Consider the following 12739-nt stretch of genomic DNA (forward strand, 5'->3'; position numbering starts at 1 on the left):
CTTGCGTATAATGGGGTCTGGGAGGCTCTGATTTCTCGCACGTAGGTATGCATATATTGGCAGTGAAGTAAAGAAAGCTGCGCTGTATCAATCAGAGACTTCGAGAATGCCAAAAATATTTGACTTTTCGTCGAGCGTTGGTAGCATGATTTCATTTGAGAATTTCGCTCGTGTGTATTATTGATAAGAAAACGGGAATAGTGACAGAATTCGGAATTGTACCGTTGCGCCATATACAAAAGAGAGATCCCTCTACTGCATTTAGGTAGTTGTGGGTACATATAGTTTCCGTCAAATAGCTTGTTTTAAGGTAGGTGATGATGTTGCTGACAATTTAGCAGGATTACCTGTGACTATATATACACTAATGTGAATTCAGGCGTAGCATTTGGACTCATTGACGAGACTATGATTATGAAGCTGTCGCAGCGCCATACGTGGCGCTGCCGGTTACTGCCGTACGATACCGCTTTCCACAAGCCGATTACCCGTCTTGTATGGTATATACATATGGCCCTCATACGGATCTTCCACTTAGAGGAATCAAGCCACTTTCTACTATACATGTCTTCCACTTGCTACCTCGCTTTGTGATAGAAGCCTTCGGCTAGAGTTCAACTCTAAATCCAATTTTGCGTGACAGAACATAGAAGGAATGATTTCTACCTTATCCTGCATCAGAATAAAGATTGAGCCTCATATGTTGGGATCCGAGAAGCAATAATTTCAATCTTGAAGAGACTACACATATACAATGAAGTTACTGCGTTTTAAAACAAAGAAAAACCTCTTATTTTATTTTTCTAGATGCAGTTTGTTGAATAGCACTTAATTAAGCTTCATATGGTTCAACGCGTCAAGTGGAAGGGAAACATAACTTATTTGCAAGTTTTATCCTTATGTGTTATCTGAAGAATACGAAATCACCACTGGAGTTGACTTGCGTGAAGTAAAAGTTTTCGCGATCGACTTCTACGGCGTGTTATATAAACAACATCACGCAGAATCTGAGTATCTTCGTAATGTTGCAGATGGCAACATATAGTGAGTGGAAGACCGTTTATACTGGCATATTCTTGGCAAACTTAGTCATGCTTGTGTAAGACCATATTGTTTCATAGGCATAGTGTGACAATCGTTGTAACGAGTGTACTGGGATGGGCCTGACACCTCCCTTGCTTCTAGCCGACGCCACCACCTCATACATGGGAATGCCTGAAGGATCACCGCGATTCAAGGGATACTCTTAGTACTTGAACATAAATATCCGCTCTCTTCTCCCTGACCAACCTGCCCAAGTGCATGGTCGTCGCCTTCGTTCTCACGCGTTCCGCCATATTGGCGTTGTCGGGTCGATTTGTGGAAGTGCTCCGATATCTGATATGGTTTATGTGTCAAAGTTCCAGCATCCCTTGGTATTCAAATCCAGCCGCAGCCAGACCATCTCCAAAGTACTCGCAACGATCAATTTCGGCCTCCAATGAGCGACAAAGAGAATTCGGGAGATCTCCTTGCACCCGGAGCTTGAATGACGTTCACCTACGCCGGGATGCATAGGTTACTTAGTTATATTTCGGTTGCGATGCCAGTCGCCTCAGCGCAGACAACCGTTCGTTTCGACGTCCAGTCCTCCAATGGGTTCTTTTTTACTAAAGAGAGAGGGGCGTTCATCTTCAATATTTGTGAGAAGTCTCCGCGGGGTTTGGTACCTCCGACACCTCAACATAGACGCAGCAACACAAATCCACGATCACTAATCGATTCTCGAGCCAACGCAGTGATTATTTATGAGATATTTCAGTTTCCGTAAAGCCCATTTCAATCATTCTAAATGTCATCTTCATACCGTGGAGTTTTTGAATAATATTCTGGATGTCTCTTACTTGATCAGAGGCATTCATAGGTAAATGGCCCCTAGTACGCCATTGCCATAGATTGGTAAAGAGGTCTGATATTGAGGAAGGTCTTTTCCAACCACTTGTTGTCAATTTAAAATCTGTGGAATTGTTGTCTCATATCTACTACCTCGGTCTTGCAGAAAGGCCAAGTGGGTAACTATCAACGCCGTTCGATGGTGAGCTCATCATTGTCAGATCACGGATCGTGCTGAACAATCTTTCTCCGACTCAATGCCAACTTGAGCCCCGCAACATTCCTAATCCATGTAAGGTATACTTCTGTATAGCAGGATTTCGAATAATTTCGCTACCTCTGTCATAGTCTATAACTGGGCCCGGGCTCAGCTCCAAGTCACCAGAGAAAGAAGTCGAGATGGGTCAAGGGTGCGAATGGGCATCGTGCCAGGGTGACGATAGACACTGGGTGGCGGGCAGAATAGAGAAATGAGCTTGAACGCCGATTCGGACGAGCAGGTTTCCACGTTTGGGACGTCTTTGTGCCTGGTGCCTGGTGCCTGATTTCTAGGGGAACGTGACTGAGCTCCGCATTCCTAAAAGTGAGGCAAGGGGTGGGTTTGGGAATCCGAATGGAGACTTCGCGTAACGGAAAGGTACTGCAAGGGAGGAAAGCTGGGATTTCGGTCGACTCCCTCAGTTCCAATCGGAAGCTAGGTTCTGGTCCAAAGACACTAGTCCCATGGCATCAGCCCCCTGAACTTTGGCACAAGTTGTCAATCTTCTCCAACAGCCTCCGTAGCATAGGTATATTAAACTCACTTGCCGTGGAAGAAAGAAGCGTAAATCAATGAATCATCTGCCGGTGTTTAAGCATGAATCAGCCAGCCAGCCAGCCGTTTTCTTCCTTTGATATGGAAATTACACATTCATCCACTTCTCACGATATATCGCTCTTTTCATGACAGTATATGAAACCTCCCAGTTCTATACAGTATGATCAACCATCTAATGCCTGAACAACCTGAACCCAGTCGCCATCCCCATACGCTCCTGGCACGCTGTCCCCATCGAAAAGTGTTGGTATTCCTTTCACAGGGAAGTTGGTTCGAACCGTAGGGTCCTCGGGGTGACGAAGTATCAATATCTCTGTATTGATTGATTCTGCGTAAAGAGTAGAAGGGAGATTCCAACCGGAGGTTGGGTGGGTAGTCGAGGTCTAAGTGTACCCCCTCGAGGTGGCCCATGCTCTGCCCCTACTCGCGGCCGAATTGGACTTCCAATCCGACAAAAAGACTAGCAAGCACCACTCGATCTGATTGTTCGCCTTCCCAGGGCTGTCTACCATGCTGAGCAATGACATTGTCGAACACGAGAACATCTCCTTGTTGCCAATTGTGGAGTACTCGGATCTCATCTGTGATCTTCGCCAAGTGTTCGAGATACTTGTCCGGAATTGGCGTGCCGTCGCCGTAGAGCTGTTTGGTGACCTCCTTCCTGGCTCCATTGCCCCCTTGAGAGTTCTTCCAGTAGGCAGCTAGTCCAGTGAAGAGTGTCGGAAGTCCCGTGCCTGGCTGACCTCGAATTGCGGGTAACCTATGTGTCAGCACCACGCCGTCATCTATCCATTCCCATGTCGTATGTTTCCCTCTTCCATATCTAGCAATCTGCGCCTCGATCTTAGTGCGCTTTGTGGCCACACTGTCGCCTTCCAAAAAATCTTTCCCACACGCTTGTTGCAGAGTTGAACCACCCGTGTACTGCTTGTCGAATTTGTAGGTGACCCTGCTCAAAATACCTTCGCCGGTCAACTCCTGGATGGACTCCGGGATCTCATTCTTGGCCCTATGGAATAGCTCTAGTGATGAAGAAATGGGGGACTCGCCCCCTTTCGAAAGTGCCTTGTGATTATAGAAGAAAACGTATTCGGGAGCGTGCGGGACCTGGGGTGACTCGTTGTGGTTGTAGATGAGAACTTCTTTGGGACTTTCATTTGCAGGCGCCACTTTTGGCGCTAACAACGGTCTATCGACTACAATGCCGATGATCTCATGTAGTTTGTATCCGAAAGCGTGTGCGAACTTGCCAAAATCCTCGGCGCCGTGAATGGGCAAGTCTCTGAACAGAAATGGCGAGTTTCTTGGTAAGTACACCTTGTCTCTGGAGAGATTCTAGAGTATGGACGACCACATGCAACTGAATATCTTCGAGTTGGCTGGAAGGCCTCAAAGCCAAGGGTGTCACAGTACCGCTGGGATGGTGCTCGCCAAGAAGTCGTTGATTCGTCTCGGGTAAATCATGAAATTGTTCAAATGCAATTGGGAAATCGATGTGGTTGCTGGTTTGATGGCCTTTCGCAACATGCGTTACGAGAGAAGCCGCCATTGTGACTTGGCGCTTTGAGGTGGCTATGGGAAAAAGTGATTGCTCGGATTATGAAGGGTCAGGCTCCGACAACAGATAACGGATATAGGCTGGATTTGTCGGGAGCGCTCGAGGTGTGGTTCTCGGCGAATATTGACAGCTTACATACACGGGGGAAATGCTGGCATGTGCTCTTGATGCGTTTGAAGCTAAAACCACGTTATTTTGGGCTTTCTGTTCATTGGCGAGAATCGCATCAATAATCCTGCCCCGGTTATCATTACCCGTATCCTCCGCTAGGATAGGCTTATCAATGTAGTGATATAAAGTGTGATGTATAGATAAGCCCAAGATATGCCTAAAGTACCTACTTGAACCAATGTTCCACTCTTGTTCCAACGTGTGTTCTGATGGCATATTTGCTTGGAAAGGAATCGGGCTATTTGACATGGCCTAGAGTACTATGAAGCACGAGAGAAGAGGATTCTTTTATATGATGAAGTCATAGCAATCACTCTACTAAGGTAGCTAGCTACCTATGTTGCAATTGCGCGACTCATCGGCGGCAATACGGTCACATCCTAGCCGTTGCATAGAGATATGTGAACAATCAATAGCGTCAATAGCTGTAGGCACAAATTTATTACTCCCGGCTGTCTCCGATGCGGGGTCTGGGTCATTTTTCGCATCATTCGAGAGATTGGCGGAGGACTGTCGATCGGTGCGACGTTGGGACGAAGTTGGAGCACGTAATCTGTAACCCTGTAAGCGAAACCCGTACATTAAGAATTCATAGAGGTGACTTTTGAATCCTATCTAGGGTTCTTAGGTCAAGTCAAGAGTAACCATGGGACGTCATGGTTTTACACCAGCCCATAAAGGTCGGTCATCCAACTGCAGCCATCAGGGTCTTCGAAGAGGGTGCCTCGTCTCTTTGCTGCTGTGAAACCTCTCAACCTGTTTCAAAAGATTTCACGGCGACAACAAATCACAGCATCAGGCAATATCTCAGCCCATAATGTCCCTCGAACCATCAGTTGATCAAAAGGGAGCGGTGGAGGTCGACGTTAGTAGGGAAACTCCTCGCCAGTCTTCACCAATCGGGCCCGGCAACGTGCCGCCTTCGGCGTGGAATCCCACACCATTTTTCAGGAGTACTCTCTTCCAGATACTCGTTGTTGGTCTCTGCGCTTTCTGTGCGCCGGGAATATGGAGCGCCATGAACGGACTTGGGGTCGGCGGCTCGCAAAGTCCAGATCTGGTCAACGCAGCGAATGCCCTCCTTTACGCCTTCATGACGTTGACTTGCTTCGCTGGTCCGTTTCTTACCAACCTGATTGGATTCCGCTGGACTTTGGCAGTTGGTGCTCTCGGGTATCCCCTCTATGCAGCCGGCCTCTACGTCAACAATCGGACAGGCGGAACATGGCTCGTCTACTTCGGCTCGGTTGCCTGCGGCATAAGTGCCGGATTCTTCTACAGTGTCGAGGGAGCGATTGCTACGGCATATCCTGAACATCACAAACGAGGCCATTACGTCGCGACGTGGTTTACCTTTCCCAACTTTGGCATGATTATTGGTGGCGCCATCTCGTTGGCACTCAACCACAAGGTCAACCAGAAGGGCAAGGTTGGATACGAGCTGTACCTTGCCTTTATCGGCATACAATGTCTCGGATTCTTCTTTGGTCTCTTCCTGTCCAATCCTGACAAGGTTATGCGGGATGACGGAAGTCGCATCGAAGCGCCGAGAGGTATTCATTGGCGGACAGAGCTCATCGAAATGTGGAAGCTACTTAGAAGCCGTTCGATTCTTTTATTGACGCCCCTCTTCTGGTACTTTGGCTAGATTCAAGCATACCCCGGCACATATCTTGCAACATGCTTCAGCGTGCGCTCGAGGGCGCTAGGCAGCTTCGTTGCAGCTATCGTGAGCACCTTTCCTACATGGGTCGGCGGATCTCTTGTGGACCTCCCGTGGTCTAAGAATCGCCAGACACGAGCTCTGGCAACATACTCCCTGATTGTTTGTCTCAATACTGCCACCTGGATATGGGCCGTCATTATCCAAAATGAGTATCGATTCACGCTACCTGTCTTGGATTGGGCCTTTCAGAGCGAGTTCGGACGAGGGTTCGGGCTTTATCCCATCGACTGCGAGCTGACGTCGGTACATAAGCCTCCAGTTTTCTCCAACAGCCGAATTATTCGATTGGGTGCATCGGCCGGAATTAAGACGGATTCTAATCGGAATATCATGGAATAATGTGTGATTTGCTGCTTCCTCTCATGGACGGTACGTAGCTATGTACCGACGTCATCTCGCAGTCGATGGGATATGCTTGAAAGAGCGTCTCTTGGCATGATCGAAAACTTCATCTACTGGGCTATCGGAAATCTATCGGACTCGCCTGGCGACCAGATTCGGCATAGCTCTTTGCTTCGTGGCATCGAGACGGCAGCAGTAGCCGTGGGTTTCGGGATCCAAGCCGTTCCAACCCCTCTCATTGCTACAGCAAGAATCAATTGCGGTCTTTGGTTTATCGCCCTACCATTCAGCTATTTTGCCACTCTTCAAGTTGTGAAGAAGTTCAAAGAGCAGGGCCGGATGCTGGACCGGATGCAGGAGGGAGTAGGAATTGTGGGACAGAAAGTCTAGCCGTCGATACGTCTCAGTTGCTTGTCAAGTTATTGGAACTTGTTGCAAATGCATGACGATTAATGATCCGACGGAAAAGGACTGGCCATCATCGGAAGACATCGCAGAGCTTTCCGCTTTGGCTCTGTTCATGTTACATCAAGTGTCCAAATTACTCGATACCCAGGAAATCTTTGCGTTGGATGCTCTATGAGTGTTGGCCAACGAGTAGTTAGGTAGCATCGAAGACATTACTGTTGCGTTTAGGTTCTAGGTTGCTGCAGGCTTCTATCCGCCTCGCCCGTGACCCTTGTAAAGAGTGCACCGTTTACTAGCGAGACTGAACGCCTTCCCCATTGAAAGTAGTGTGACACATCATGCGTAAGCCACCAGTGTGGACCGTCCAATTTCAATGTCGAACATGCAGGACTTCCTACAACGAACATGATGATGAATCATTATCCATAGATGCCAGCACATTTCTGAAAACTTGACTATGTTGCTACACATGCATTTGGCACCCATGGACGGGGAGTAGTTGAGCCCAAGCGGAGCATGGATCCTCATCGTGAGAGTCGTCATATCAGAGTCCTGGAAAGCGCGGTTCACAGAAGCAACAAGACCTCCAGAGCGCCAGATTTGCTGCAGTAGTAACAAATCTCAAGCGATGCTTGGCTTTTCTAGCAGATTCTTCAGACCAACGACCCAGCCTTATGCAGCAAAGCCGCTGACCAGGTGGTTGCGCTAGCTAACACCTGCTCTCTTGCTCTACTAATCACCTACGGTCCCGCATAGGGTCTCTTGATTCAGAAACAAGGTACGAGGCAGTAGACAGCGCTGATCATCTGCACTATGCCTGCACTTGCAGCGTCACAGTCTTGATTTATCCACAGTTGAAGGCTGGGCTGAAAATCACCCCATCTCCTGATTCATTCTCAGTCGAGCTGAGGGCGGGGAACGTTGCATTAGACAGGCGGGAGCGGCTGTAGGCGAATTGAATTATCATCCCGGGCCAGTCCAATGCGTTCACTCCACCCGGGTTCAGACGAACTGCATCCCCGAAAAGCATCATGAAGTTGGAGTTTGCTTTTCTCGGGCATATTGAAGGATTCCGGTATCACTTCTCACGTCTTTAGCGGCTCGGGAGTAGCCACTCCCGCCTCATGCAGCCCGTGTTAGGTGGATTTACCCGCACCTCAGTTTCGCGGACTAAAAGTAGAAAGCCAGGCCAATATTGCCAAGCATACCTAGGTCGTTGGCATGGAGCTCTTCTTACCGAATTAGCGAAACTATCACGAACCTCATCGTGTGGCTTTGGTCCGGTAATGACTGCGAAGTGGTCAGGTCAATGCCGAGATGAAGTTATGCTGCACTGTGCACTAACAGTGGACATAGAGACAGAAACGCAAAACGACTATCCTTCAACTTGGCCTGGATGATCGTATGAGCGCCAGCGACGGCAACTCAATTCGAGTATATAAAGTATGCAATTGCCAGGCTTCTCAGGAACTTCTAGTCATCATCAACCATCTCTTCTATCATCTACTCAACGCAGTCTCAAGCTCCCAGCTCTTCTTCGGTCACTTAAGACTCTCACTTCATCATCAAGATTTGACTCGCCATCAAAATGCAGTTTACCACCGCTCTCGTTTCCATCTTGGCCACTGCCGTCATTGCCATTCCCACTGGCAACACCGGCGGCGGCGGCGGCGGCGGCTCTACCCCCTACGATGCTTGCTCTGGTCTCTACGACAGCCTTCAGTGCTGTGCCACCGATGTTCTTGGGGTTGCGAACCTCAACTGCGCTCCCCGTAAGTCCAAAGTCATAACTTAGTAGAACGGGCCGAATAATACTAACAACCCATGCCAACAGCTCCTGCCGTCCCGACGTCTGCCAGCGACTTCAGCAAAGTATGCTCCGCCATTGGCCAGCGTGCCCGCTGCTGTGTTCTTCCCATCGTAAGCTCTTCCATCCAGTAGAAAGCAAATTTTGGTGTTGATTTTCTAACAATAATCCCCACAGCTGGGCCAGGGTATTCTTTGCCAGGCCCCTCTTGGTGTTCCCCAGTGAAGGAAGTAGTGACAGCCAGATGATTTGGAAACAGATCGGCCTCAAATCTCTTCTTTCTCTGCAATAATTAGTTGGCATGCTTGAATGGAGCGAGTTGATGGGAGTGATTAGCTGCGAGGCTACAAGCCCGCACTTATATCGTAAATTCAGTCATTACCGTATAGCTTACTCTCTGAGCTCAACTAGAACTGAAGCCTGATCCGTCGTGGACTCGTGATTTTGTAGCTTATTTTCTTTGCCGCTCTTGTCTACAAAAGGTTCGCAGTGGATCAAGTGATCAGGCACGAGAATAGTACGGAAACGCACGGAAGGCATTGAGGAATTCAGAGTGCCTGATTCTTTAATCTACTAATATATACCTCGCAGCTGAAGTACAATAGCTTTGCTCAAGTTGTTCTACAGACAGCCAAGGTCTCCTCATGCTGCTAAGTCGCCAAAGCGATGTGCACGAAATGAGTGTTGTCCATGTAGACTTTCTCTACAATACGAGTACCGAAGACATCGTACACATTGTAGACTACTGCTATCCTGCACGTGTATTGTGGCGACTCGGATTGGAGTTACATTGTTGCCAAGACTCATCTGATAGATGCCTGTACAAACATTGAAGTCTGATTCTCCGTTCCTTGCACATTTTCTGCCCTGCGGAGAAGCCCGTCTCTTAGGCCCTGATCTCCTCGCGGCCAAGGCCAATTGCCAGTCGCCAGAGGGTACAGCGCCACTGGAAGTGCCACGGCCCCGCAGAGCAATTGTACCGTCGTATTGGGCCGTAGCACCGGGCCACTGCCGGGGCGCCGTTGAGCCTCGGGGGGTGGGGGATAATACGTGTGTTTCCAGCGGCGGGAAGGGTTCTGGCAACAGAACTGGCAACAGGCACAGCTTCTCAGAAAACCAGTTCTGAGCATGGAATCAGCCCTTTTGGCAACAACTATACCATCTCCGGCCAGTCTCAGCCACTGATTCAGAAAAGAACATTGCATAACTTTGGCGTAGATGAGAGACCGGATCCGGCAGCCAAACTACAGCCAGAAGAGGTTTGGCATCACGGAAAAGGGTTTTCCGTTGTTTTTATGCACCGATTACATCAGCACTGGCAACTGGCAATTGGCTTTGGACGCGAGGAGATCAGGGCCTTAAAGCACGCGTTCGACGTCACACTGGCCCCTGCGCTATGGCGTGCTAGTTTTAACTTTGCTCGCTACCGAAATTCAAAGTGATCCGATGCCCGGCTAAAATGGCACTGGCTGAACTCTAAGTGCACATCGGGCATGATTGATAGGCGCAACAATTTGATCCTGAACAAGCCGTTGCACTCTATATCTCAATAAAGCTTAGATTGACCAACGAAATGGGGCAGCCCTGATTCAAGCACCACAGTAAATAGAGACGAATTTCATTTGGAATCACGAGGCAAACATGGGGAGGTTTTCTTTGAGAACAGGATCTCGTAAATGCAGATCAGCCCAATAACTCACCCACATAGCCCTGCCACTATCAACGTCTTTGCTGAAAGACGTTGTGTCTAATGTGCTTCATTCATCGCCAATTCCCAGTTTTGCCAAATTCGTCGTTTGTCGGACTTGCCGAGACAAACATCAAACGATGGACTCAACCCCAGTGTCGAGCGCCATCCCTCAGGGCCTAGGTATCGAAAGCCTTCTACCTGAATGCGCGGTAATTTCCTTCATCGTCCAACCTACGTAGCGCGAAAGTCGCGATTCTTGCCAAGTTTACTAAAATCATGCTGGCTTTAGAGTCATTGTGTCTCAACGATACTGGCATCGGCGCCCAGTGCTCAAGCTGCAGTCAAATATCTTTGTGCTGAACAACAACTCTATGGGGCAGTAGGCTGCAGCTACCAAATTTGCTCTGTCATCGATGGACTCAGTATGTGCGTCCCGCCTTCAACATCGTAGCAGAGTATTCTCGCTGACCAAAGAAGAGAGTCAGAGAATCATTTTCGACATTTGCGGTCTCCCAAATCGAGATAGAGGTACTTCTGCTACTGCTAGTGCCGTTGCAGGGGCTATCGTGGCCGTATTCAGTGTTGGCGTCCGCATATATTCTCAACTTTCACGATTAGACTACATCATTGGACTGGATGACTATGCTCTCATTTTCTCAATGGCATGTTTCTTGGCGATCGGTTTCTTGATCTGGAGACTAACGTCGACGTAGTTGATGTCAGTCCCTATGAGCGTTGTTGTTGTTTTCAGTAAGCCGTCCCCACCTAGTACACAGAGAGGAAGATCTCCAGAGATGGCGTCTAATCTATGCTACAGCTGTTCAAAATGGCCTCGGCAAAGACATCTGGACGCTTACACCAGAGCAAATCAACGAGTTCTTCAAAGTAAGTGCAATGAAAATAATTCAAGCTAAGTTAGCTAACTCCATTCACCAAGTTGTTTTACATCGGAGAGCACTTCTACGCATTCACCGTCATGTTTGCGAAGACAAACTTCCTGTTCTTCTACTTGCGCCTTTTCGCCGATGAAAAGTTTAGGCGCCTAACTTGGGGTGTCATATGGGCATGCGTCTTCTCCGCAGTTTCTTTCCTCGTTGCGACCTCAGTGCAGTGCTGGCCTATCAGCTACACATGGACTAAATGGGACGGAGAACATCAAGGTCGTTGCCATGATATCAATATTCAGACTTGGGCTCATGCTTCGGTGAACATCGCACTTGATGTTGTTGTAGTAGCGATGCCCATTTCGCAAATTGTCAGACTTAACTGGCGATGGAGACAGAAAGTTGGGGCCGGTATGATGTTCGCCGTAGCGTTATTGTGAGTGGTGCTCTCCGTAACCGGGAGAAATGCGGTTGATGAAAGTTAACTTCCACTACAGGATCACTTTTGTTTCCATCCTGAGACTCAGCTCCATTAGAGACTTCATGAAGACTTCAAATCCAACATGTGAGTTGCTTTTCTAATTGCAACCGCGAGTACTAATGATCGGTAGGGGACATTGTGCCAATCTCTAATTGGTCATTCGTTGAGTTGAATGGCTTCATCTTCTGCTCCTGCATGCCCGCCTTCAGAGACTATTTCCGTCGTCTATTCGTACGACGAAGACGAACAATTCAAGGTGTAAACTCCGTATTCGGTGCCAGAGCGAGAATGAGGACTGTTGGGAATAGCCTCGTGCAACCGGGCGATCGGTTACACGAGCTGATTTCAGATGACAATGACGACAATGAGCCTGATCATTCTCTTCGGGATATTAGTCATGTGAATCTGGGAATTGGACATCTTTCAACCGGTCTCTTGGCTGCTGAAAGGGTTGAAAGCGAACCGAAAGCACCAGCCGCACAACCCTCAACTCGAGATAGAGAACCGGACGAGCAGCCTGAAGAAGTGGATCTCGGTGCTCTGAAGCATTTGGCACCTTGGGTCTCTGAAGGAACAGGTAAAGAGAATGGCGAATGCTCGGGCGTTAGATTCCCGAGATCCAGTGAGAGTTCTCTGTGAGGTTAACATCGGGGCCAAGGACGGAATCGGTAAGGACACACAAGGAGTAGATCGGTGCCAGGGAGGAGTAACAGTCGCAACGATTCGCAAAATTCGAGGGACCGCCTAAATCGAAGGGTTGAGGAAATCAATCTGGTAGTAAAGGCTAGTTGACCTGTTGGATCAATAAATTGCCTCTGCATAAGAAAGCAGAGGTCTGGTGTAAAAGATTCCCAACACAGTTGATATGACGGACGATGGTAACATCTCCAGGAGCTCAGGTTCATGATGTCTACGGAATCTTAACTCTGTAGTATTTGTGTAATCACTCCGTCGAATACACTGTAGCTGATCACAAAGTATTA

The 12739-nt window shown here is 48.4% G+C and overlaps 5 protein-coding genes across 5 annotated transcripts; 4 read left to right on the forward strand and 1 right to left on the reverse strand.

Annotated features, from left to right (window-relative positions):
- The first annotated feature begins 1324 nt into the window (after positions 1 to 1324).
- BDP81DRAFT_426167 (uncharacterized protein) lies at positions 1325 to 2289 on the forward strand. Its single transcript, XM_060590273.1, has one exon. It carries the CDS (start codon positions 1529 to 1531, stop codon positions 1808 to 1810), a length of 282 nt encoding a protein of 93 aa, XP_060446528.1. The 5' UTR covers positions 1325 to 1528; the 3' UTR covers positions 1811 to 2289.
- Positions 2290 to 2738: 449 nt separating this feature from the next.
- BDP81DRAFT_480761 (uncharacterized protein) lies at positions 2739 to 4404 on the reverse strand. The gene is made up of 3 exons (XM_060594944.1): positions 4007 to 4404; positions 3151 to 3969; positions 2739 to 2942 (listed from the first exon to the last, which is right to left on the reverse strand). The coding sequence occupies exons 1-3, from the start codon at positions 4236 to 4238 to the stop codon at positions 2854 to 2856; spliced, it is 1140 nt and encodes a 379-aa protein (XP_060446529.1). The 5' UTR covers positions 4239 to 4404; the 3' UTR covers positions 2739 to 2853.
- Positions 4405 to 5235: 831 nt separating this feature from the next.
- BDP81DRAFT_460522 (uncharacterized protein) lies at positions 5236 to 6876 on the forward strand (the record flags this gene model as incomplete). Its single annotated transcript, XM_060593665.1, has 3 exons — positions 5236 to 6053; positions 6108 to 6383; positions 6546 to 6876. The coding sequence occupies 3 exons, from the start codon at positions 5236 to 5238 to the stop codon at positions 6874 to 6876; spliced, it is 1425 nt and encodes a 474-aa protein (XP_060446530.1).
- A 1606-nt stretch (positions 6877 to 8482) lies between these two features.
- BDP81DRAFT_317072 (hydrophobin) lies at positions 8483 to 8926 on the forward strand (the record flags this gene model as incomplete). The annotated part of the gene is made up of 3 exons (XM_060584222.1): positions 8483 to 8666; positions 8729 to 8814; positions 8879 to 8926. The coding sequence occupies 3 exons, from the start codon at positions 8483 to 8485 to the stop codon at positions 8924 to 8926; spliced, it is 318 nt and encodes a 105-aa protein (XP_060446531.1).
- A 1451-nt stretch (positions 8927 to 10377) lies between these two features.
- BDP81DRAFT_215365 (uncharacterized protein) lies at positions 10378 to 12561 on the forward strand. Its single transcript, XM_060582704.1, has 6 exons — positions 10378 to 10813; positions 11105 to 11141; positions 11209 to 11276; positions 11329 to 11711; positions 11773 to 11840; positions 11887 to 12561. The coding sequence occupies exons 1-6, from the start codon at positions 10805 to 10807 to the stop codon at positions 12393 to 12395; spliced, it is 1074 nt and encodes a 357-aa protein (XP_060446532.1). The 5' UTR covers positions 10378 to 10804; the 3' UTR covers positions 12396 to 12561.
- Positions 12562 to 12739: the final 178 nt, after the last annotated feature.

This window comes from Colletotrichum phormii (genome assembly GCF_030913505.1).
Source record: "Colletotrichum phormii strain CBS 102054 chromosome Unknown BDP81scaffold_8, whole genome shotgun sequence".
Lineage (NCBI taxonomy): Eukaryota > Fungi > Ascomycota > Sordariomycetes > Glomerellales > Glomerellaceae > Colletotrichum > Colletotrichum phormii.